This window comes from Cebus imitator, unplaced genomic scaffold (genome assembly GCF_001604975.1).
Source record: "Cebus imitator isolate Cc_AM_T3 unplaced genomic scaffold, Cebus_imitator-1.0 Scaffold39, whole genome shotgun sequence".
NCBI lineage: Eukaryota > Metazoa > Chordata > Mammalia > Primates > Cebidae > Cebus > Cebus imitator.
The window spans coordinates 10,028,278-10,055,546 of NW_016107354.1; the positions used below are offsets into that span (position 1 = coordinate 10,028,278).

General features: G+C 36.1%; 1 protein-coding gene across 7 annotated transcripts in view; it reads left to right on the forward strand.

Annotated features, from left to right (window-relative positions):
• Window positions 1-27,084, forward strand: part of PRMT3 (protein arginine methyltransferase 3) — a 127,810-nt gene extending 100,726 nt beyond the window's left edge. For 5 of the 7 annotated variants that reach the window (XM_017525914.2, XM_037737555.1, XM_037737556.1 and 2 more), the window contains 3 exons: window positions 11,897-11,947; window positions 12,141-12,228; window positions 26,097-27,084. In XM_017525914.2, coding sequence (XP_017381403.1) covers window positions 11,897-11,947; window positions 12,141-12,228; window positions 26,097-26,206 — 249 coding nt within the window. In that variant the 3' untranslated portion in view covers window positions 26,207-27,084. Of the gene's footprint in view, window positions 1-4,403; window positions 4,524-6,766; window positions 6,939-11,896; window positions 11,948-12,140; window positions 12,229-26,096 lie in introns of those variants that run through there. The other 2 variants (XR_001824290.2, XM_017525912.1) reach the window with 2 other exon arrangements.
• The last annotated feature ends 185 nt before the right edge of the window (window positions 27,085-27,269 follow it).

Here is a 27,269-nt window from a genome sequence, read left to right on the forward strand (position 1 = left end):
TTTTTGAGGTGGAGTTTCGCTCTTGTCACCCAGGCTGGAATGCAGTAGTGCGATCTCAGCTCACTGCAACCTCTGCCTCCTGGGTTCAAGTGATTCTTCTGCCTTAAGTAGCTGGAATTACAGGTCCCCATCACTATGCCCAGCTAATGTTTGTATTTTTTAGTAGAGACAGGGTTTTGCTATGTTGGCCAGGCTGGTCTTGTTCTCCTGACCTCAGGTGATCCACCCACCTTGCAGGCTCCCAAAGTGCTGGGATTACAGACGTGAGCCACCACGCCCTGCCAAAAAAATGGCAACTTCTAAATGAAAAACATAAGTAAGTACTATCTGATTTTTACTTCCCACCCTACATGTCGGGTACATAATAGAAGGACTTAGGTGGTGAGGTGGTAGCCATCTTTTTACATTTTCAAAAGAGCAAAAAAAACCTATTCATTTCAGAAAATAGGGTGTATCACATCTTTTATCTGCCCCCCTTTTATTGTCTGTTAAATAGTTCTTTCAGTGTTCCACCTGTTAATTTATATTATTGAAGGATTATAAAGACAAGCAGCATTTGGTAGAATTTGGTCACCTAGACACAAAAATGAGTTTTAATAGTTTTCAGTTTTAAACTTCAGCAGCCACAAAGGTAATTTCTTTTTTGTCCTGCCTTGATTTGAAAATTCAGTGTATCTGCTGGTTTGTTCAGGTGAACAAATTTTTGTTTGTTTGTGTGTTTGTTTTTGAGACAGAGTCTGGCCCTCTCACCCAGGCTGGAGTGCGGTAGCACGATCTTGGCTCACTACAACCTCCACCTCTCAGGTTCAAATGATTCTCCTGTCTCAGCCTCCCGAGTAGCTAGGATTACAGGCACCTGCCACCACACCCAGCTAATTTTTCTATTTTTTTTAGTAGAGCTGGGTTTTGCCATGTTGGCCAGGCTGGTCTCAAACCCCTCACCTCGTGATCCATCCACTTTGGCCTCCCAAAGTGCTGGGATTCCAGATGTGAGCCACCATGCCCAGCCATGAACGTATTCTTAAAATATACTGTTTACTTAACACTGATAGTATTTTCTGCCATTTGAGGAACTAGGACTAGAACATAGGGCCTTTGCATGGGTAGTTTTTAGGGAAGATTGGAAAGCAGCATGAAAAATGTGGTATAAGGAAACAGTAATCATTTATATCAAGTAGTGGAAAACTGATGATGTGTGATGGAGCAAGAGGAGACAAATCTAGAGAAGCAGTGGCCTGCAACCTTTTTTTTTTTTTTTTCTTTTTTAAAATTTATTATGCTTTAAGCTCTGGGATACATGTGCAGAACATGCAGGTAACAAGGGATGTGAAAGACCTCTTCAAGCAGAACTACAAACCACTGCTCAAGGAAATAAGAGGACACAAACAGATGGAAAAATACTCCGCTTATGGTTAGAAAGAATCAATACTGTGAAAATGGCCATACTGCCCAAAGTAATTTATAGATTGAATGCTATCCCCATCAAGCTCCCATTGACTTTCTTCACAGAATTGGGGGAAAAAAACACCTTAAACTTCATATGGACCATAAAAGAGCCTGCATAGCCAAGACAATCCTAAGCAAAAAAAAACAGCTGGAGGCATCACACTACCTGACTTCAAACTATACTACAAGGCTACAGTAATCAAAACAGCATGGCACTGGTACCAAAACAGAGATGTAGACCAATGGAACAGAACAGAGACTTCAGAAACAATGCCACACATCTACAACCATCTGATCTTTGACAAACCTGACAAAAATAAGCAATGGGAAAAGGATTCCCTATTTAATAAATGATGTTGGGAAAACTGGCTAGCCATGTGCAGAAAGCTGAAACTGGATCCCTTCCTTACACCTTATACAAAAATTAACTCCAGGTGGATTAAAGCTTTCAACATAAAACCTAACACCATAAAAACCATAGAAGAAAACCTACACAATACCATTCAGGACACAGGCATGTACAAGCCTTTTTAAATGGCAGAGATTGCAAAAAAAATTATCAACATCATTTTTCATTCAAACAACATGTACTGAACACTATGTGTGGGCTTCTGTGCTAGGCACTATGAATACAACAAAGAATCGAAATGTAGTTTCTAGCTCTAAAGACATTCATTTAGAAGGAGAGGCCAACATAAATGGAGAAGTGTAATGTCATGTTTTGTAATAGAATTTAATAGCAGAGGCATATAAAAGACACCTTTAGCCTTGCATACTCTTCCTTTCCCTGATCCCTGCTCATCTTTAAGGTTTTACCCTAAGTGTGGCTTCTTCGTGAAAGCCTTTCTAATACCATGTGTATTGTATTAATGGGAAGTGATTAATTGTACAGATGACAGATTATGTCTCTGAAGTAGTTACATCTGATCTCAGTTTTGAATTACAAATAGGATGTTACAAGATAAAGCATCATCATTTCCTTTTACCAAAGGTTGGGACAGGTTGAACATATTTTATCTCATCATTTAACAAATAGTTTACTGAATAAATTATACTGATTTCTTATAGTTCCTGAACATTCCAGGATATTTCATGCCTTTGTAACCCAGGCATTATGCTTAAGCAGTGAGGATACAGAGGTGAACTAAGAAATGGTGAGACTGCCCTCAAGGGGCTATTGGGATCTACAATTGAACAAACATTGAACAAAAAGTATTATAAATATAGTGAGTGTTATTACAGGGAGTGGAGGAACATTTAGTGGGTATATCATAACCTACTCTGGGATTAAAGAAGGCTGCCCAGAGGAAGTAATGTTGAAACTGAGGCATAACAAATGAGGAGTTAGTTTAAGAATTGGGGGAGAGTTGTTACAGTTGTAAGATTTGGGTGGGGATGCAGGCAAACCATGTCTTGAATTCCCGTATGTTGTAGAAGGGACCTACCAGGAGATAATTCAATCATGGGGGCAGGTCTTTCCAGCACTGCTCTCATGACAGTGAGTCTCACAAGATCTGATGGTTATTATAAGGGGGAGTGTTCATGCACAAGCTCTTTTTTGCCTGCCGCCATCCATGTAAGACGTGACTTGCTCCTCCTTGCCTTCTACCATGACTGTGAGGCTTCCTCATCCACGTGGACCTATAAGTCCAATTAAACCTCTTTCTTTTGTAAATTGTCCAGTCTCTGATATGTCTTTATCATACAGGTAGGGGGCCTTAGGAAAAAGATTACATTGAATAATCTTTTTCTTGTAGTGGTGAGCCACATAAAGTGGAGAAACCCTTTTGCTGAGAATAGCTAGAAATGTTGAAAAAAATGTTAAATGCTCTTCATTTGAAGTTACCAAATAAGGAAGTACTACCAAGCCAAGACTCAGAAAAGAAGGTAATCTGAAAAATGAGACTAACATTTGAGGCTGCTTTTGCCCTATAAGCATTTACTAATTCAGAGGAAGGAGCTAAAAGACTTGTATAGCCCTTTTGATATAGCCTCATATGGGTAGGAATACAAAATGAGACCCTTACAGTTCTGCAGCACTTTGCGTTGAAACCAAAGATTGTGCCCAACAATAAGGTATGAGAGAGGTAAAGGAACCCTTGCATGGACTGCAGCACACCTTCAAGTCATCTGGGTGGCCCAGGAAATCTCAAACCCTGATACTAGATTAAGATCTCAGTTCACTCATGCCCCCCAGGTTCTTTGAAGTAACAAATAAAATTTCTTTCTGAAAGAAGTTTTTCAAATATTAATGTTCAAAACATATTCCGAGGTTATCAGTCACACAAGGACACAAAACATGAATCAAGAACCAGTTGAAACAGTAGACAATAAAAACAGAACTGTAGGTACTTTAGGAATTAGTTATAGCAGACACTGCAGCCTGGGTGACAGAGCAAGACTCCATCTCAAAAAAAAAAAAAAAAAACAGCAAGAAGCCTGGAGAGATGCAAGAATGAGACAGAGGGAAGGGCAAGAAATAATGTGGATACAGAAAAGGTCTAATTACACATACATGTAAATGAGAATCCCAGAGAAAAGGAGGATGAGAATATTACAATATTTGAAGAGATGATGGCTAAGAATTTTCCAAAACAGATGAAAGACAATAACAATTTAAGAAATGCAACATAACCTAAATAGTCTAATTTTAAAATGTCATCCCATTGTTATTTTGCCTAAGATATACACCTAAGATATACTCTTAGGTGTATATCTAAGAGAAATGAAAACATATGTCCACGCAAATGTTTATAGCAGTATTATTTGTAATAGCTAAGAAATGGAAGTAATTCAAATATCCATCACCTACAGAATGGATAAGTAAAATTTGGCATATCCATTCAATGGAATATTATTCAGCCATAAGAATGAATGAAACATGATTATAACATGCTTAAACCTTAAAAACAGCATGCTAAGTAAAAAGACCATCTGTTTTATGATTCCATTTATAGGAAATATCTAGAATAGGTATATCTGAAGCCACAGACTGAATAAGAGGAGAATGGATGGAAGATTTCTTTTGAGGGAAATGAAATGTTTTAAAATTAGATTGTAATGATGGTTACACAGCTGTGAGTACACTAAAGAACATTGAATTGTACAATTTAAATGGGTAAATTGCATGGTATATGAATTATATCTCAGTTTAAAAGAGGGAAGAGAAACCCACACCTAGACATATCCTAGTAAAACTGCAAAGAGCAAAGGAAAAAAAAAATCTCCAAGTTGGTGGAGCTATGGTGCTGGAATTACCTTTAAAGAAGAGCTAAATAGACTATTAGATAATTTCTACAGTTGGTAAATTTTCAAACAATACAGCTGTGAAACTCACACCCAGATGAAGAAACAGAACATCTCAACACCCTAATAGTCCCCCTTGTACACCTAGCTAATACAAGGCACCCTATGCTCTGTATTAGCTGGGTGCACAAGTAACAGTGGAATTGGTGGAGCAGGGGAAAGGAAAAATGGAATCAGAAGAAATTCTAATGATGATATTATCACTGTGCTGCCAGAAAATAACTGCCAATCCTGAATTTAACCCAACTAAGATATCATTTAAAAATGAAGCTAGACAACTTGGCCAGGCGCAGTGGCTCATGCCTATAATCCCAACACTTTGGGAGAGCAAGACAGGCAGCCTGAGGTCAAGAGTTCGAGACCAGCCTGGCCAACATGGTAAAACCCCGTCTCTACTAAAAATACAAAGATTAGCTGGGCATCATGGCATACACCTGTAGTCCCAGATACTTGGGAGGCTGAGGCAGGAGAATCGCCGGAACCCAGGAGCAGAGGTTGCAGTGAACTGAGATTATACCACTACATGCCAGCCTGGGCAATAGAGCAAGACTCCATCTCAAAAACAAACAAAAAACAACCACAAGAAGAATGAAGCTGAAACAAAAATATTTTCAGAGAAGCAGAAAAGAAGAGAAAGAATTTGCCTGGAAAATGTGTGCCAAAGGAGGTACCAAAAGATATTCAGGCAAACAGCAAATGATCCCTGATGGAAGGCCAGAAATTCAGGAAGGAATAAAAGTGAACAAAAGTGGCAAACATATACATACCAGTAGTTCTCTTAGGTATATGCCCAATGGCCATGGGTACACATATTTACTAAAACTGTTCAAGTGCCTGTCAGCAGTAGACTAAATTATATAGTGACATATACCTTACAGCCATGCAAATGATCTGCAGTAATGGAGATGAATTTCACAAACAATATTGAGGAAAATTAGCCAGACACAAAGGACTACCTGATGTATGATTCTGTATATATTAAAGTATAATAGGAACAATGAATCTTTGCTTAAGAGCATTAGGATAGGTTATTAGAGGCATAGGTGCCTTGCAGAGTCTAGGTGCGCAAGGGAGACTACTAGGGTGCTCAGATATTCTGTTTCTTCATCTGGGTGTGGGCTTCACAGTTGTATTCAGTTTGAAAATTCAGCATGAGTACGTGCACTTTTCTGCATGTACATTATATATTAAGCATTTTTAAAATAGAAAATGAGTAATTTCAATGAATAATGGTTGTATAAAAGAATTTTGTGTTTATAGTTAGGAAGAAATTAGAGCAATTAAGGCCTGTGAGGTATCAACTTATGAAATGTCAAAGTATTTGTGTTTTAGACTCTCAAAATGATTTTTGCCCCCTAAAACCCTTTAACAAGCAATTTTGAAATTACAAGGGAGCAATCCCAACCAAATAAATTTAAAAGGAGTTTCAGTTATCTTGGAATATTCTAAGTAGATCAGAAATGAATTACATTGTGTTTTTCAATAAAAAGTATTTTTAAAAATATTTTTAAACCTACTGTCTGTTTTACTACTGCCCATATTGCTTGGTCTGCTTTTTAACACCACTCAATCTGGCAGTATCCCTTGAGAAGTATATGGCACTTGATGTGTATTGTTCCCTAGAGGAATCATGAAAAGAAAGAAAAGGTGCAGATTTTCTCTTGGGATACAATAGAAAATTAATTGAAAAAGGAAGAAACCGTAATTTAATGTATAGTTACAACTGGGGAAAAAAAATCATAATGTATAATTTTCACATTTGTTGATTATGTCTTCTTAAATGCCAGTTATTACTAGCACAATTAATGCTCAGTATGTGGCAGCTCGTATAGCTTATATTTGTATTTTCATCTGCTTGGTTTATATACAATGATCTTAGCTGTAACATTCATTTTTATGCATTGTCGGCTTACTCTTTCTTTGCTTGCTTTAGACTCTCAGTTGGCTTTTGCATTCCATATTAAGGTTTTGAAAGAAATACTTCAACCAAAAATGAATTATATTTTTGTTATAGTGATTCTGCTGCATGGATTACAAGCACTCTATCTCCATGCTTGGATAAACTCCATCAAAAGCACATTATCCTCCTACTTCTGTGGCCAGCTGCCTAATTGTATCTGCTGTAACCACATGCTGTTGGAACATGATACCAATGAAGAACAGAAATGATAAATTACTCCCTGCAGGTGATAGTGATAATGATAATTTTTAATTTCCTTCTTCCTCATAAGGCCTAGTCTGATCTTATTTCATTGGTTGCCATCCTATTACATACACTTGATGTGTCCTCTCTAAAGAAATACGCGTCACATCAAAATACATGAGAAAGTCATTTGTTTTTATCCCAAATCATTGTTCTTCAAATGAGTGTATACTAAATGAACTGCATTTACCTTTATACATATAAACAAGCAAAACATGGCTTAAAACAGATTTTTTCATGATTCAGTTTACAAATGCCATGAGCTTTCATCGTTTTTGTGAAATCCACAGAGATGAGCAACTCATTCTAAACTATTCTATACTGAGGAATATTTAAAATGTACAATAAAGTTACATGCTTGTATTTTCCTTTCATTCTGTTTTCTTCTATCATTGTTTTTGTTTTATTATTAATTACCACTCATTGTCCCTTCTCTCACTCTAAGGAACTTTTATAACTGAAATTTTTAGTTGTAAAATTTTCTGTCTGTGGTATAATTCAGCGGAATTTTATTTAATTGTGACCTTGTCTTTGCAGATTAAACCAGCTCCTACAGATACATTTTAATCCTTTTTTTCCCTCAGCAGTTCTCATTGCCCTGACAAGATAGAGATGTGAGACAAAGAAGAAATTTCTTTGTCTGTAGTCAGCCTTCAAACCTCTCTGATCTTTTACAAGCACATGTCAGGTTGTAGCTCCAGTTATTTATTGCCATTGCCTATTAGTCACTATTTCCTATGACTGTTTATTGTTATATGTGAATGACTTCCACAGAGAGAATGTATATTCATTGAAATTAACATTTAAAAGATGTAAAGATAGGCCGTCAAAGTAATGGTAGCAAGGTGGCCAAACTGTAATTGAAAATAGTGGCATGTTTATATTCTTCTGACAAAATGAATCATTTTACTCCTGAATCAGCTAGTTTGGTTATATCATTATTCCTTATTTTTAAATAGCTTTGCAGAAATAAAAACTCTAATCATAATTCATTTGGTTTTATGTTACTATGTTTCAAAATTTTTTTTTCCTTAATCTCTTTTAATTAAGAATTAGTGGCATGCAACTGTAGTCCCAGCTACTCAGGAGGCTTAGGCAGAAAGATCCCTTAAGCCTGGGCACCATGGCGGGACTCCATCTCTAAAATTAAATAAAGTTTTTTAAAAGAATCACTTACACTGAAAAGGAAAAAAAACACACACACCACAAACCCTGTCTCTGTAAAGGGCATTCTAAATCATGTTGGTGTTTGAGGGTAAATGCCCATTTTAAAACCAGAAACTCCCTTTTTTTCCAGAGCAAAAATCTTCCTCTTTCTCAGCTATATGACTGCTGTCTAACAAGTAGATAGATTATCTGCACACAGTTTTGAATTTCAGGTGAATTTTTTCCTATTTTCTCCTCATGCTTCTATGGAACTGATTTAGTATTACTGTAAACCAAACCTCATTAGAAATGTAACTGTGCTTGAGTAGTCAAAGATACCATGATACATTTCACATAGATGCAATTTCAGATTTTTGTCATAGATCCTTTCCAGTGCTTATAATGAAGTTAACTATATCTTTCATTTTTCTTTGTCTTAAAACTTAAGATTTCTTTCACTGTATTATTTAAGAACTGGAAATTTTTAAGTGAAGTTCATACACAGATTTGGAGATTGATTGATAAGCATGTGTGGGTTTGGTGGCTCACACCTGTAATCCCAGCACTTTGGGAGGCCCCTCCAAAAAATGTGGGGAAAAGTAAATCCTAGTAAGCTAGTATGAGCTTTTGTGAAAATAAATTTGGGTTTAAAAGCAGCTTTTGTAACATATTCAAATATATGAAGAGAAACATTTCTAATTCTCATTTAAAAAAAAGACTGGCAATAAATGTAGTATAACAGTTATAGAACTATAATTACAGAAAGATGAGAGGCTGATACATGTTTTTACAAGATACACTAAAAATTTTAAAAACAAAAAGATATTTTAGAACTATGGGTTTTCTGTTCTTTTTCCAGGTTACCTTTTGGTAACATTTCCCATCAACCTAAAGAACACCTTTTAAAATGTCTTCAAAAAAAGTTTATTGGAAATGAATTTTAGTTTTCCTTGACTTGAAAATGTCTTATATTTTGCCATCATTCATAAATATTCTTACTAGATACAGAATTTTAAAACATTTTTCTTCATCAGTAGCTTTTTCTTTTCTCTCTGGACCACCAATGACATGTTAGATCCGTAGGTCTTCAAGGTTCTATAACGTGCATTTTATTGCAGTCTTTTTCCCTTCTTCAAATTGGGTAATTTCTATTAATCTTTATATTCACCTATTTTTTTTCCTGTCATCTCCATTCTGCTATTCAGCCCAGAAGTTTCAGTTATTGCATTTTTCAATTAAAAATTTTTCATTTGGTTTTTTTTATGGTTTCTATTTCTCTGCTGAGAATTTCTATCTTTGAATTCATTCCATTGTGTTTTCTGTTATCTTGTGGAGCATAGTTATAATTGCTGCTTTAAAGTTTTGCTTGATAGTACCAGCATCTGGATTATCTCAGAGGTGGCATCTGTTGTCTTTTCTCTTGAGAGTTGTTCAGTTTTCTTGATTCTTTGTATGTTGAGTAATTTGAGATTGTGCCTCGGATGTTGTGCATGCTATGTTGTGTGGGCTGTGTGTCTTGTTAAAATCTTAAGAATGTTGGTGTTTGGTGTTGCAGACAGTCAGCCCAGGTAAATTAAGACCGTAAGTTCTCTCAGTGTCCGAATAGACAGTTGGCCACGTCTCAGTCACATTCTCTAAGCCTTTGTTATGCGTTATGAGGCTTTTTTGCTCATTCCTAGTTTACAGATTAGTCTGAGACTTTTACAGGTTTTTCAAATCTCAGGTCAGTTCTCTAGGCCTTTACTTGTTGGTTTTGGTTTTTTCCGTGCATGTTTTATTCAGAGGTTAATCCTGAGACTTGCACCAGTGATTCAATTTTAGTTCAGTTCTCTAAACTTTTGATATGTGGCTTTGGGTCTCACCTGAAAATGCATAATTTGGGGGGTTAGGCTGAGATTTCTGCATTTCCTACATACAGAATTAGGAGATCTTTTCTAACTCTCTCCTCTCCGTATTTGTCCCACATGTTCCATGCTTTTCAGAGTTAAAAATTATTAGTTCCATTCAAGTTGTTAGTGCTTTAATAAACTATATTGACTATGTAGTAAGGCTAGCCATATTTGAGACTGAAGATGGTGCATGCCTGTAATCCCAGCTACTCAGGAGGCTGAGGCAGGAGAATCACTTGAAAACCCAGGATGGGGAGGTTGCAGTGAGCTGAGATCACGCCACTGCACTCCAGCCTGGGTGACAGAGTGAGACTCTGTGTCCAAAAAAAAAAAAAAAAAAGAGAGAGAGACAATGAAGACTAAAAATTTTAATTTGGCTAATATTTATTGAGAACCTACTGTATGACATTGTATTGGGTAAGGGGCATAGAAGTGAATTACACATATGCCCTCTTAAATAAATTACAGTATAAGGCAAACTACAGTATACGATCATAACTAATATAATAGAATGCATAATAAACATATTTGCTCAGCAAATATTTTATTGTATCCTATGGGCCAAGTACTGCTCTGGGCACTAAGAGTATAGTGGCAAACAAGACAGGTATACAGGAATAAATTTAAGAAAACAATTGAATTAGTCTGTGAAGGGGCATCATAAGTATCCAGAAATCAACTGAAAAAAGTTATGTTTAGAAATATTCTAATTAATCACATGGTTTGTGTGATAATCTGTAGCTGAGTACTACATTGCTTTATAATTCTATTTGGCAGAATTAATAGTATTTTGATTCTCTCTTGGTATCTAAAATGTAATAAACCTCAAGGTTAAATATTGAATTTGCTTTGGACCCAATCCATATTAACCCTACAAGATCAATAAAATGTCACATTTTTAACAAAAGCAGCAGTATACAAATTAGCTTTATCATGATTTTTTTTTAAAAAATCAGTGTCCTTTTTTTTTTTTTTTTTAACACTTTATAAGCTTAATGTTGTGCCAGTTTTAAAAAATGATTAAGTCTACCTAGTTGTATTAGTGAAAGAAAAAGGAATGGTATTTAACTTTAACCAAAAATATCAAAATTACATATTTATCTGAATATGTTAATTTCTTTAGGAGATCTTTCTGTATTATCACAGTAAACCTTAGAGCTCACTTTGGAGTTTCTCCTTTGAGTACTTTCTTCAACATAAGAATTGCGTAGTATTGTTCATTAAAAAAAAAAAAAAAAAAGGTATTTTAAAAATCTATTGATTACATCACAAAAATAATCATAGTATTTGACTTAAAAATGGATGTACTAGACTAGAAGAAATTAAATGAACTGGCTTTGTATAAAAGAGGGTGTTTCAATTATTTATTGCTGTATAATAACCCACCTCAAAACTCTGGCTTGAAGCCAAAACCACTTATATCTATTTGTTTATGACTCTGCAATCCAGACTGGACTTAACTGACTAGTTCTCCTGCTGGTCTTTCCTGGCATCTTTCATGCAGCTACAGTTGTCTGAAGGCTTGACTAGAGCTGGAGCGGTCAAGATGGCCTAACGCACAGGTGGACATCTCAGTTGGCGAGTGAGGATCAGTGAGGGGCTAGCTGAGCCTCTCTTTCCATGTGTCTTTACCTTTCAATGGTCTAGCGTGATTATTTGTGTAATAAAACACATTGATTATTTGATTAGCTTTATTACCTTTATTATGTTACTTCTGTGAGGAAAAGCCAAATTACATTATTTTGTTTTTACTTATAACATTTTTTCCAGTAAAGTATTGAGTTTAAGAGGTATTTAGTCTCTGAAATTGTTTCATTTGGCATGTCTTAAAAGACAATAATTAGTTATTACATTATATAATTTGTTTAGTAAGTATTTGTATTTCTTTTTTTTTAAAAAAAAACAGGCAATTGCTGGCTACTTTGATATATATTTTGAGAAGAATTGCCACAACAGGGTAAGTATCATGGTTTATCTCATAAGAATTATTACAGAAGTACATTATATTTTATTTTGTGCCCCAAGGTGTTTAATCAGAAGCATTTTGCTGTTGTAAGCAGTTGGGGCTTGTGTTTGGTGTAGTAGATTAATGTACCATGATATTAAAAATCTTGTACTTCATCAGATACTTTTGAACTTTACCAATTCAGGTTGTGTTCTCTACGGGCCCTCAGAGCACCAAAACACACTGGAAACAAACAGTGTTTCTACTGGAAAAGCCATTTGCAGTTAAAGCAGGTGAGAAAGAATAGTAGGGGGAAAAGTATCTTATTCATTCTGAAGTAAATGATATTCATTTTACAACCACTTTTTATGTGCACACTATATTTGATGTCTTTACTTTTTTTTTTGAGACAGAGTCTCATTCTCTCACCGAGGCTGGAGTACAGTGACATGATCTCAGCTCACTGCAACCTCCATCCCCTGGGTTCAAGCAGTTCTCCTGCCTCAGCCTCCCAAGTAGCTTGGATTACAGGCGTGCATCACCATGCCTGACTAATTTTTGTATTTTTAGTAGAGACAGGATTTCACCATGTTGGTCTTGAACTCATGGGTTCAAGCGATCCTTCTGCCTTGGCTTCCCAAAGTGCTGGGATTACAGGTGTGAGCCACTGTGCCTGGCTTGCACACTATATTTCAAGCAATATAACAGAAGTTAAGATGTTCTGAGAGCTTACCATCTACATAAATTTTAGATGGCATATCATTTACATAAATTTTAGATGGGTTCGAGCTAGTATCCTGCCTCAGCCTCCCAAGTAACCAGGATTACAGGTGCCTGCCACCACACCCAGCTAATTTTTGATATTTTTAGTAGAGATGGGGTTTCACCACATTAGCTAGGCTGGTCTCGAACTTCTGACCTCAGGTGATCCGCCCACCTCAGCCTTTCCAAAGTGCTGGGATTACAGGCATGAGCCACCACACCTAGCCAAGGCCAATTTAAGATCAGCCCAAGCAACACAGCAAGACCCTATCTCTACAAAAATATCAAAATTGGCTGGGCAGAGTGGCACAAGCCTGTAGCCTTAGCTGCTTGGAGGCTGAGGCACAAGGCTCGCTTGAGTCTGCAGTGAGCTGTGGTCAGACCACTGCACTCCAGCCTGGGTGACACGGCAAGACCCTCTCTCAAAAAAAAAAAAAAAAAAAATTATTGCATTCAAAATGTATCTGTCTATACATTCTCTCTACTGCCTCCTCTCTACCCATCCAAATCTTACACAGTGTTGAAGGGCTAATCAGATTCTATTTTTTATTTTTAAAACTCAAAGATTGTTCACTCACATTAGCACCTATAGTTCTGACATCCTTACACATTTCACTCTAGAAGTCAGAATTTGATTATAGGATTTAAAAATGTAAACTGCTTACTACATGTAACTCTTCTTGTACCACCTTCTCTGAAAACCTCCTGAGGGCAAGAAAGCTGAATGTATAACAAGCTTCAGTGAAAAATTCCAACTTTTCTAATAACTCAGGGAAAGGCTAACTGAAACCATGAGATACTGTTTCTTGCCCATCAATTTGGGGAAGAAAATATATAAAGTTTAACAGTGTCAAATGCTGGCAATAATGTAGCCAAGTGGAACCTCCATAGTCTTTTGCTTGCTCTTTTAATTAGTAAAACTTTAGAGAACAGTTTGATAGTATCAAGCTAAGTATAGATGTACTATCCCTACAGCCAAGCAGTTTTTCCCCAAGCGTGTATTCTGAACAGTCTTTCCCACAACATATAAAAATCTTCATAGCAGCATGGTTTATAGAAGGAAAAAATTGGAAATAACCTTAATTGTCCATCAGTAGAAGATAAATAAATGTGGTAGTTGCAGAATAGTATCTAGAGCAGGTTAAGTTATGTATGTATGTTTCTGTCAAAAACAACATTGAAGCCAGGCATGGTGGCATACGCTTATCATCCCAGGTACTTGGGAGGCTGAGGCCAGAAGTTCCCTTGAGCCCAGGAGTTCGAGGCTGCAGTGAGCTATGATTGAGCCGCTGTACTCCAGCAGGGGTGACACAGCGAAACACTGTATCTTGAGGAGTTAAGGTAGGGGAGGCAACATTGAGCAAAAAAGAAAATTGCAGAATGAGTCTGACAAGATACCATTTATGTGAACTTTTAAAACATGTAAATCAACTATGCACATATCGAATAAAAGTATGAAACAAGCCATTCAGATTCAGCATAGTGGTTACCTCTGGGAAAGGATAGAAATAGGATTAGGGCAGGCTACAACGGGGGGTCAGTGTCATATAAAAGACATATAAAAGAAAACTATTTGTTAAAAATTGAAGGAACTATAATAGAATATTAAGATTTAACAAAGCTGAATGGTGGGCTCTTTATTACAGTGACCAGGTGGTTATCAATCTCTGTTTCAAGTATTTTATAAATTCTATAGCTTCAGTTTCACTGTTGGTACGTAAGTTGAGTTTAATAAATGCAAAGAAATAGCAGGGTGAAACAGCACCTTGTCATTTTCTCACTTTGAAGTTGCAAGTGATATGGAACTAAAACCTTTGCTGCCATTTTTTCTGTCTGCAGAAAGCTTTTGAGCACAACGAAACTGAAATGAGGCAAAAACAAATGAGGTCCTTTTAGCCTCATTTTTGGTTTTCTGTAGCTTTGGTATTTGGATTGCTTATCAAACTTGAAAATGTTGCTTTTTTTCTTCATTGTAACCATTTTAAAGGTAGTACTAGTTCATGATTTAATCATGAGGGAGGTTTAAGATAGCATTTGAGTTTGATTCTCAACATTTTCTCCTACCTCATTACAACAAAATATTGTTGGATGACTAGTGAAGTTTTGAAATCCTAACTATTCTTTACCCACTAATCTTTAGAGTAACTGGTTAGTACTTTGCTCTTAGACATTTGTAGAATATCATGAAGGAGGTATGTGATGTGAATGCTGCCTGCTGGCACCACCTATGTTTCTTTTACTATTGAGGTGTATGCATTTATATTTAAATAGTAAAACCAATATATCACAAAATATTAAAATCCCCTAAGCACAAGCTGAAGAAAAATTTTAAGAGGAAATTTTGCAGTTGGAAAAACAGTCTTTTCTTAGCTATGAAAGTATAAAGAAAGGATCATGTAAGTAAATGTAACACTTTTTTCCCCCCTTAATCCTGCTAAGCCTCTGATGGCAGCACAAATGAATAGATGTTGGAAGTCATAGAGCAGAGTACTAAAGTGAATAAGCTAATCAGAAGACAAGCTCAAAAAATCTATAGGAAGACTCCGTGAGTTTTACAGGATTAGCAAGATGTGTATGGAGGATGAAATGCACGAGGTCAGGCGAAGTAGTTGGAGCAAATGTGTTCCAAGGAGTTGTCAGTTCACACAGGGCTGCAAGGGGTTCACATTCCTAGCTTAAAGGCTATCTAGATCCTCCGTAACAAATCTTAAAAGCAAGCCTTAAAAGGAAAAAAGCTAATCTGCAAGTAACTTAGTGCCCACAAAGGAAAACCATAAAACGGAGACATTCAACAATATAAAATTCTTGATGTTCAGTATTGAACCAAACATTGGGTGCAGGAAAATGTCTGGTAAGAACAGACCCAGAAATGATGAAATTAGCAGACAAGCATGTTGGAAAAAAATATTATAACTATGCTTACAGGAACATAGCGAAGAGAATGTGAGAAGACATTTAAAGTGACAATGTCATTTGATGGAATTAATGGCAGAAGAAAAGATCAGTGAACTTGAATACATAGCAATAAAATGTATCCAAAATAAAGCAAGGAGAGGAAAAACATTTAAAATAAAAATGAACACATCCACAGTAGCCTATGGGAAAATATCAAGCACTCTATCCTAGTCCTTGGAAGAATCTGAGGGAGAAATAGGGTATGATGAGGTGATGGGGACAGGAAATATATTTGATAAAAGCCATAACCCACAGATTGAAGAAACTCAATTAACCCAAAGAAGGATAAACTCAAAACAACACCAAAACATATTAAACAGTGATTTTTTAAAAAAATCTTAAGCCAGAGTAAAAGGAAACATCATAGAGAGAAGAACAAAGAAATAACCTTAGAATATTCATCAAAAACTGGCTGGGTATGGTGACTCATGCCTGTAATCCTAGCTGTGGTGATCTATGATTGCATCATTATACTTCAGCCTGGGTGCAGAGCAAGACCCTGTCTCTAAAAAGAACATTTTTTTTTTTTTTTAAAGAAGATGGGGAAAAGGATATAAACAGTTGAACAGATAGAAAACAAATAGTAAGATGTTAGACTTAAATTCAAAAACAAATAGTAAGATAGACTTAAATTCAGACTTAAATAGACTGATAATTACATTAAACATGAAGGATCTGGACTTCTCAATTAAAAGGTAGAAATAGACTGAATAGAACTAACTAAACTCCAAGAAACACACTTTAAATTCCAGTCCTAGGTAAGGTGTTAATAGCACATTCTATCCAATCTCTCCCACCAAATATAGCTATAAAACCAGAGTGCATGAAGCAGCTATTAAGATCTCTGAAAAGTAAGTAATAAATGGGAGGTGAAGACCAGAATTCTAAGTACCACCAAACTTGCGGTAAATTTATGAGGTTTTCCTGCAATATCCCCCAGCCTGAAACCTAGTCGGTGATCAGCACAGACAGCCAGAGCTCCTGGTGGAGCAATGAATAATTGAATTTGTGATTTAAGAAACAATACCATTTACAGGAGCATCAAGAAAAATTAAAATCTTAGGAATAAATGTAACAAAATAGATGCAAAACCTGTACACTCAAAACTATAGAACATTGCTGAGAGAAATTAAAGAAAACCTAAATAAATGGAGAGATATACTCTGAATTGAAACACTTAATACTGTTAGTGTTACTTCCTCATAGAATAATTTTCTTTTTTAATTCAGTGCAATCTCAGTCAAAATCTCAGTTTTATAGAAATTAATGGGCTGATTCTAAAACTTACATAGAAATCAAAAGCCTAGAATAACCAAAATAATTGAGAAAGAACCACATTGGAATCTTTATGCTGTGTTATTTCTAAACTTACCACAAAAGGTTATATTAATCTATGCAGTATAGTAGCAGTGTATATTATAGCCATATAAGTCAGTATAACAAATAATCCAGAAATAGACCCACTCTTGTATAATTAAATTTTTACAAATGGGCAGTGTTGATTTAAAAGGGTAATCTTTTGATTGCTGCTAGAACAAGTAAATATTGGTGTGAGAAAATAATGATTCTTCACACCATATCCAAAAACTAACATACATAAAAACTATGTGGATCATAAATGTAAATCTAAAAGCTTAGAACTGTAAAACTTTGGAAGATGAGAGATAATATTTGAGACTTTGGGGTGGTTTATGAATGTAAGATATTGGCAATATTCAAACACATTTTATGTAAGGAATGCCTTACTCCTCATTGGACAGTCAATATCTTTGGGATAAAATACAAACTCCTTACCATGACCCTTTGCAATCTGACCCTAGTTTTTCATCATATCCAACCCCATTCTTTTACAACCCCAGGTAAGCTCATATACTCCAGTTGTACAGATTGCCCATTTTAAGCTCATTTTCTTTTTCTTGCTTTTGTCCAAGATATTTTTCTATCCAGAAGATTGTGTTGACCTTTCACTTGATAAAGTCCAACTTACCCTTTATGACATAGCTAATTTCTGTAAAATTTAAATGTCTTCAAAGCTAATTGCTTCCTTTCTTGATTGCCCAGGTAAACTCATACACACTTTTGTTACAACTTAGTATGCTGGAGTTGTAATAGAAGATGAGTTATTTACCTCCCTCATTCCTTCTTGATCTGATGTAGTATTTGACATATGATAAATATTCTGCTGAATACATGAATAAGTATAATAATATAGTCATTAAAATCTAATTTTCTCCATCACCTTGGGTAACACTATGCTAAGGTCGTCTAGTGTCCATATTTGGTTGGCCCATTTTGCCAACTTTGATGTTATCAGAAATTTCATCATGCTATTGCACTTGGGCAAGTTAGTATTCAAACTTATCTTGGTGTGGCTGAAATGAGTTCTCTGTAGTTATATTTAAACTAAAAGTAGCTTTTGACTCAATGCACTGTAAGATTTTTAGATAAAAGTAAATGAAGCTGTGAGTCTAATTTGGAAAAATTACTATATGTAAAGCTTAGCATGCAGAAGGTAATATGACAAGATAAGTAAAATATTGTCAATGTAACTTAGTGTTATTTTGCCTAGATGTGTGTGTATTCATGTCTTCAGTAATGGCAAATCTTTTTTTGGTAATGATGACATGGGATTCTTTTGGTGCCACTTTGCCAGCTGGAAATCTCTGCAGCCAGCAGTGCCTCTGCCCAGGTTTTACTCAGCTCTGGACTCACTCTGTTCACTCGGCCTGGCAGGCTGCACTGGGCTCATGCCCTGGAATCCATACCCAGCCCACAGCTAGGCTGGGTGTGCCTGACCTGCTTTGGCCTTGGGCACCAGCATCTGGATGAGAGGATGCAACGGTGCCTGGAAACTGGAAGATGCCAGCAACTGCGGAGCCTCAAGGGGTGTTATGACTCTCACCCAGGGAGTTCCAAGGTCTGAGCCCCCAAGAACTGTTACAGCTCTCTCTCCTTAATGCTGCCCACAGCACTGCAAATGGGAGGCATGTTCCTTGTTTGTGTTACAGTTCATTTGTTCCTATCGCCCACAGCGTGGCAGTGGGGGACTGGTGCACAGGGGCTTTTTCTCCCCCTTGGCAAGCGGGAGGGAGGGTTACCATGTTACAGCTCTTTTCGCACTTGCCATTTTGCGGGTTCCAGGTTCTTGTCCCGCAACCAAGGAGAATGTGGTTACATGGACATTGGAGTGTGAGCAAAGCTGGGAGTAATTTTACTTAGTGGCAGAAAAGCTCTCAGCAACTAGAGGGGACCCATAGTGGGTAGCCCTCTGTGTGAAGGGGGGCTGAAAGCAGGTATCCCCCTGTGTAGTGAGTCTGGGGTTTCTATGGGCTCAGAATGGGGGAATACAAGTTGATTGGTCCATGGGTGGGCCTGGAAAAAGCACCATTCGGTCAGCTAAAAGGCATCAAGGGTATTCTCTGATCATGGACTCTCCCTGGCACTGGCAGCTCAGTTTTAAGACTTTAAACAGTCTTTGGCTTGAAGGTTGGGTTTCACTGGTGACCTGCCCCTATATACCTAGGAGTTTGGTCTGCCTCCTGCCGATATCAGTAAGTCTGTCCTTGGGGGCAGACGTGATAATTAGACAACAGAAAAAAATCGATGTGAGTTTCTCAGAGTAACAATTTGCTAAAATTGTAATTTACTAAAATAGTAATTTGGCTATAATACATTTGGCTGAAAACAAAATGAAACTATAAAATAATGGGTCTAATTTTTTTAGTTTCATTTGGTTTTTGTTTGTTTTTAATCACAACCTAGTTTTAAAAATCATTCCAGAAGAGGCAGGCTAAACATTTGAGCACTTCCAGCATTATGGGAATAAAGGACCAGCCTTCTAGAATGAGTATTTGTATTTTTTTAATTCCCCACCAAATAGAATGCGTATTTGTAAAGGAATTAGAGGACACTTACAGTTTAAATTCAGGGTGGTTTTTCCCTTTAAAATTCATATACAATTTTATTGTATAAACTTTTATTGTAAGTAAATATGGCAATATTTACTTTAAAAATTCAAATCTTTTTCATGTGATTTGGCTTTGAAAATATGATAAAATCAAGCTATTTCTCTTTGTCTAAACAGTACATAGTAAGCTTTTATGTGTTGGAGAATCTGGGAGGTTTTTTTTTCCTTTTTAAACTCTAAGTTTTAACAGCAATTAATAATGACTCATGTGTTTTTCTTTCCTTTTCCTGGGGAAATGAAATGTTATTGCTCTGGAAGAAATTAATTCTACAAAATACACTATAACAATTACAATGAAATCAATTTTGTTCTTGAACTGCGGCACTGCATTGTGGTACGGTAACAGCCGTCTGCTGATGATAAAAAACAAGTTCATGCGGCTCATCTCCAGAGTGTTCTTTCCAGCTCCCACCACAGTGCACACACTTAACATCAGTCATTTTATATCTATTTGACACTGATTAATTACTCTGATTCATTCTGGTATTATAGCCACCGCCTTGGCACTTTAGTTAGGTCTGAATGATTGAAGGGAGTTCAGCAGTGTGAATTATGTATGTATTATTGTGACTCTTCGTGGTGTTTAATTAACTTAAATGAGTGTGTGTGCACCCACATCTTTGAAATTACAATTATGGAAAATATTTACTCGTATTTCATTTTAAGAAATGAAAACCTTAGTTAGCATAAACTTATATATATGGCAGTTATGTTAATTTTACAGCTGTTTATTTACTATTGATGCTTAAATATTTTTTCTTTCGTGAAAAATTAACAGAACTATCCATTACTAATTCACTTTGACTGGGGCCTTTTGTTTTTAAACTGAGGAATGCAAAGAACTCTTACAGGTGCATCTTTTGATCCTGAAATGAATATGATAACTGGATTTATAAGCACCATGGAACATTTCTGTTTTGACTTACACTAAGGATTGAATAGGACTTTGATAAACAAGACAGCTTACATATTTTTAATGCTCGAAAGGTAGTGTAAATGAAAGACCAGCAACCATTAGAGCAAAGGTACTAAAAGAAGTATTTACTGGTGATACCTCATATACATCAATGAGAAAAGCAATAAGGTAAATACTCCAAACAGATTTTTTAGATGGTAAATAATTAAAATAGTGTTTATCACTTCTGACTTGAAATACAGATCAGAGCAATCACATTCTGGTTGTTGTTTTCATTTACTCTTTATATATTTGGTTTCTAATAACAATGTTGATAAAGATGGCAGGAATGTGATACTGGAATATATTTCATACCTTTTGTGAAGGAATTACACTTCTGATAATCCTAAGGAATCAATTCAAAATTCAGACTTAAAAAATACTTGCTGCACGAAAAATAAAACTGCTTTGTTTTTCTTTCTTTAAACTATCTTCCTTTATAGAATTTTTTTCATTTTTTAATTATCAGTATTAATAATTTTGCATATTCATGGGTACATATTTTGATATGTGCAATGTATAGTGATCAGATAACGGTAATAATTAGCGTGTCCATCATCTCCAACTTTTTTTTTTTAATTATACTTTAAGTTCTGGGGTACATTTCTGTCAGCCTTTTCCTTTTGGTTTCTGGCTTTGGCTTCATCCTTTAAAATAAAGGATTCAATTATATTATTCAATTCAAATATATTACTATTTTTGTATGATTTATTGAATCCTTTCCCCAGTGACTTAAAATGCCCCACTTACTATATATTGAATCTCCATAACTGATCGGATTTCTGTTCTACATTTCATTTGTCTGTGTTTATTCTTAAGGTACCACACTTCTAAACAAATAATTTACATATAATTCACATTTTTTGATTCTACAGCTCAATGAGTTTTGAAAATTATATACACCACTGTGGAAATATAGATTATTTCCATCACTCCAAAAAGATTTTTCTTAGCATCTTTATAAGATTCATCTATCATTAGGTTGTTCCTTTTTATTGCCAAATGATACTCCTTTGTATGGCCATGCCACAATTTACTTAGGTATTCACCTGCTGCTGGACTTTTGGATTGTTTTCCAGTTAGGGGCCATTAAGAATAAAGTTGCTATGAATATTCATGTAAAAGTCTTGGTGCAGACAGATAGTTTCATTTCTCTTGGGTAAATACCTAGAAGTAGAATTAGTCTTTTTTTTTTTCCATTTATTTATTTTATTGCATTTTAGGTTTGGGGGTACACGTGAAGAACATGCAAGATTGTTGCATAGGAACACACATGGCAGTGTGATTTGCTGCCTTCCTCCCCATCACCTACATCTGGCATCTCTCCCCTTGCTATCTCTCCCCAACTCCCCACCCCATGGTTAAGTGTGTATTTAACTTTATAAGAAACTGACAAATTTTTTAAAAATTACTATCTAACATTCCTAGGACTAGCATCACTGTGAATTCAGTTGTTCCACCTCATTTTTAACACTTATGAAAAAGACGCAGTATCCTAATTCAAGCCACTTTATTATGTATGTAGTTATAGCTGTGCTTTTAGTTTTCATTTGCCTAATGTGATGTTGAGCATTGTTTCATATGTGTATTGGCCATTTTTATATCTTCTTGTGAGATTTCTGCTCAGATATTTTGCTTGATTTCAAGTTGGGTGGTTTGTCATCTAATTGAGTTAAATTTAAAAGTTAATAATAGTTCATCTTTTCCCAAATGTATATTCACTTTTCCATCATTATTTCTTAAAAAGACTATCCTTTTCCAATTTAATTGCCCTGGCTCCCTTGTCAAAAATCAATTGACCATATGCATATAAATCTACTTCTGAGCTCTCATTTTTCCCATTGATCTGTATATATGTCCTTATGCCTTTAAGACAGTCTTTATAAGATTGAATAAGAAAAAAATGGCAAGCTTAACACAATTGTTTTAGCTATTCTAGGTCCTTGTTATTGCCATATAAATTTTAAAACCAGCTCATTAATTTCTACCCTAAAAAAGACTGCTAGGATTTTGATTGGGATTTTGTTAAATCTATAGATTAGGGAGAATTGACATCTTAACAACATTGAGTCTTTCACCCATGAGCAGAGTGTGAGTTGTTTTGTAGTTTTATGTAAGTCAGACATATATTGTTAGATTTATCTCAAGTATTTGTGTGTGTGTGTGTGTGTGTGTGTGAGAGAGAGAGAGAGAGAGAGAGAGAGAGAGAGGGAGAGAGAGAGACTGACTTTCACTCTGTGGCCCAGGTTGGAGTGCAGTGGTGTGATCTCTGCTTACTGCAACCTTCACCTCCTGGGTTCAAGCTGTTCTCATGCCTCACCCTCCCAAGTAGCTGAGACTACAGGTATACACCACAATGCCCAGCTAATTTTTGTATTTTTAGTAGAGATGGAGTTTCACCACCTTGGCCAGGCTGGTCTTGAACTCCTGGCCTCAAGTGATCTGCCTACCTTAGTCTCCCAAAGTGCTGGTATTACCACCACACTCGGCCTTTATGCTTTTTTGAAGCTGTATGTGCTGTTACATAAATTCTTCATTGCTAGTATGTAGAAATAGATTTATATCTTGATCCTAAATCATAAGACCTTCCTTAAACTTGAATAAATAGTTCTAGCAGCCTTCTTTGCATATAGCCATAGGATTTTTCTAGTATAAAACCATGTGGTATGCAAATGAAAACTTTCATTCCTGCCCCCCTCACCACCCCACAATTTATATCCTTTTTTTCCTCCACATTTTAATGTCCTGACTAGGACATCTAGAATACTTACTTTATGTTGGGTCTGTGGAAGTCATTTTATTGTTTTGAATCTCAAGTGTACATTATCTGTCTTTTCATATATGAACTACTTTATACCAGCAATTAAATTATGTACTTTATATAAGACATAGTGCTTATAAGTAAAAAGGAACAAGCCACTGTGTTGTAAAAATCAAGCTTGTCGAGTCAGTGTTGGCAATTCAGTAACAGAAGTTAAACCTGATAACAAAGTTGGCAATTACTATTCTTTGTCAAGTATTTACAAAAACAATGTCAGTTTATCATAATATGGTTGTTCGTTCCTAGTTTTAATGCCAATAAATAACTTAAATAGAAGTTTTAAAATGTTGATTAAAAAAGAAGCAGTTAAACAGCCAAAACAGAAAAGTCAAAATAGAAAAATCTTAAATGTGTTTAATATACTAATAATCGACCACAAGGCAGTAAAATTTAGGCCATTTCTTGTTCATTATAGTATACTTAAAGCTATAGTCATCTTTTTTTTTTTTAGATGGAGATAGGGACGTACCAGAGTACAGTTGAGGAGCATGAGTTCTGGATTTAAACTGCTTAAAATCCTAGTTCTTTCACTAATTGGCAGTATGACCTTGGGCAAATTACTTACCCTTTCTGAACTTCATCTTTGAGTAAGGAAACTACACTTACCTGATAGTAATATCTTGTGATCATTAAATGAGCTAAATCATGTAAAGACCTTAGAATGGAGTCTAGCGCAATGTATTGAATAAATGTAAGCATAAATTATCTAATGATTAACCTGAACTTCATAAAGTTTATAGAACTATCTGAACAATGTCCACTATCGGTGAACATGTTATAATGAGATAGTTTTATATCATTTTCTTGACAAAATAGAGGAATAGGTCCAGTATAAAAGCTAAAGCCAAATATACACATTAACATGCACCTACACAAAAATTATCTTTTGTTGAGTGGATTGCCCCTTGGGCCACGTTATTTCTTTTATTATTCAACTCCTTAATTTTGTGTTAAACTATGAGTCTCACCTTTTTTGCAAAGATGCAGAAAATGTATCAGTAATGGAACCTTTATAGTCTGAAAAAACATAACTATTAGGTGGTTTGTTATGTTTTACTTGTGTTATTCCACTACCATCTTGAAAAGCATTCAGATAATTTTCCTTGAATATGGGGAATTTGCATTTTTTTAAATATGATATTGATTCAGTACTTTAATAGTTTTACATAGATTTCCTCAGTCATTATATGGAGCCTCATTATGTCCATCCAGATACTAAAGCTATTCCTGATTCTACTTGGTGTTATCTTTATATTATTTAAGCAAGGAATAGTGATCAAAGACAACTTAGCAGTTTTTTGTTTTGTTTTTTTTTTTGTGGTGGGGTAGGGGACAGAGTGAGACTCTGTCCCCCGGGCTAGAGTGCAGTGGTGCGAACTCGGCTCACTACAACCTGTGCCTCCCGGGTTCAAGCGATTCTCCTGCCTCAGCCTCCTGAGTAGCTGGGATTACAGGCACCCACCACTATGCCTGGCTATTTGTATTTTTACTAGAGACGGGGTTTCACCATGCTAGCCAGGCTGGTCTCGAACTCCTGACCTCGTAATCCACCCTCCTCAGCCTCCCAAAGTGTTAGGATTACAGGTGTGAGGCTGGCCCTGTTTTGTTATTTTTTAAACAGCTCTTTAAAATAAATGAAAAATTAAGTATTTATAATTAGAAAAGTACAAAGATAATTACATTTTGGAGTGCAATAACATTTGGAACATACAGAAATTAGGAGATCAGCCTTTGCAAAGATAAGTGATTTGTGTTAATTGTTTCACATGTGTAAGTTGTTTCCCTTTTACAGCACCAGTACATTATTGGCCAATGGCCTTGTCACATGCCTCTACATTTTCTCAGCTGTAGTTTTCAATGCCTCAAAATTCCATTCCTGAAGGTTCTGTGTTTTTTCTTCCTTAAATACAATTACATGTACATTCCTTAAGCCTGGCTAACCATGACTTTATCCCTGGCCACGGATAATTCATTAATTCTTTTGAAACCTTGCCCTTAACTGCCTTCCAGCCATCCCCAGTGCTCACCTCCAGCACACTTTAGACACATGCCTATTACGTAATTGTTAGTATAGTTTTTTTCTTCACCCTTCATCACAAACTCTTTGAGGGCAGGGACCTCTTTTTCTAGATGCCCAGAACCCACCATAGGGCCTCATATTCAGGAGTTTCAGTAAAATGCTTCCTTTGACCCTGCATGACCATGGTAGTTTTACTCTCTTTCACAAGGATTTGACACTGGTGTGTGTGGTTAGTTCTTGCTTCATTCTAAATTAATGAAACAGGGCTGGGTACAGTGGTTCACACCTGTAATGCCAGCTCTTTGGGAGACTGAGGTGGGCCGAACACCTGAGGTCAGGAGTTTGAGACCAGCCTGGCCAAAATGACGAAACCCCATCTCTACTAAAAATACAAAAGAATTAGCCAGGCGTGGTGGTGGGCACCTGTAATCTCAGCTACTCAGGAGGCTAAGGCAGGAGAATCTCTTGAACCCGGGAGGCGGAGGTTGCAGTGAACTGATATTGTACCACTGTACTCCAGCCTGAGCCACAGAGACTGTCTCAAAAAATAATAATTTTAAATTAATAAAGTTAAAAAGTAGTAAAACATCACAACTAAAAGAAGTGCTAGGTATACATTATTTACTTTTCTGCTACGCTGTCTTCCTTGGATTCTTAACAATTTTTGCCTTTCTTTTACAGGGGAAACCGTGGAAGGAAAGATCACAGTTCACAAGAATAAGAAAGATCCACGTTCTCTCATCGTGACCCTCACATTGAATAATTCGACTCAAACTTACGGTCTCCAGTGAAAAAGCCATAAAAGCACACTACCTTGCAGTTTTTAATGTGGGGGTAGAGTGGGTCAGCTGGAGGGAGCAGGTTTTATGTGAGCAGATGGATGGATGATGGACCATTTTCTAATGAGCCTCCTCAATAAGAGAGATTCTTATCGTGAAGATCTGACGTAGTTCAGCTGAGGAAGGGAATCAGCTGATCCTCGTCATCTGCCACGTAATCATTTTCTTAGAAGTTGGCTCGGCCAGATTTAACCAAATGTAACTCCCACATTGAGTTTATCTATATTGAAAATCACTTATATTGGCCTATATTTGGAACAGTGATAATCTTTTGTTTTTAATAAGTTCTTACTACAAATTTTAAACAGTAGAAATTGGTTATTTGGGTAATGTTTTATTAAACTAGTAACACAGATAGTACACATTTTATTACAGATTCCTCTGAGGAGGAGTTTTTAATTGTATTTGCTAGAAAATCAGGATGTGAGAAACATTAGTGTAAGAAACTAAAATATGAAAAAGAGCTTCAGCCTTCTTATGCAAATCATGTATACAGACAGCCTAGTTGAGTGTCCTATCTACCACACTCAAGGTTCTCATTTTGTAGGCTCTTCCCGCTTTGTGACTATTCCTTAGCCCTATAGATTTCTAGTACTGCCCAGGAAATCTAATTTCAATACATTTATCCTAGGTTTCATGACAGTTTTTAAAGATTGGGATAAATATGTACTTATTTGCTAATGTATTATCTTTTTCAACCTAAATTTATGTGCAAAGGTTAAATATGTAACTGTTACTGTACTTAGCACTCAATAAAGCTGTGTCATTTACAGTTACTGATTCAGTTTGAAATGTAGAATGAAAAAGGTTCAATAAAATGTTTCAAACAACTAGTAGCATTATAAAATATTTCAGCTGGGTGTGGTGGCTCATACCTATAATACCACCATTTGGGAGGCCAAGGCAGGAAGATCACAAAGCCAGGAGTTTGGGACCAGCCTAGGCAACATAGACCAAGTGTGTACCAATTTTCTTTTTTTTTTTTTTTTTCCCCATTTATTTTATTGCATTTTAG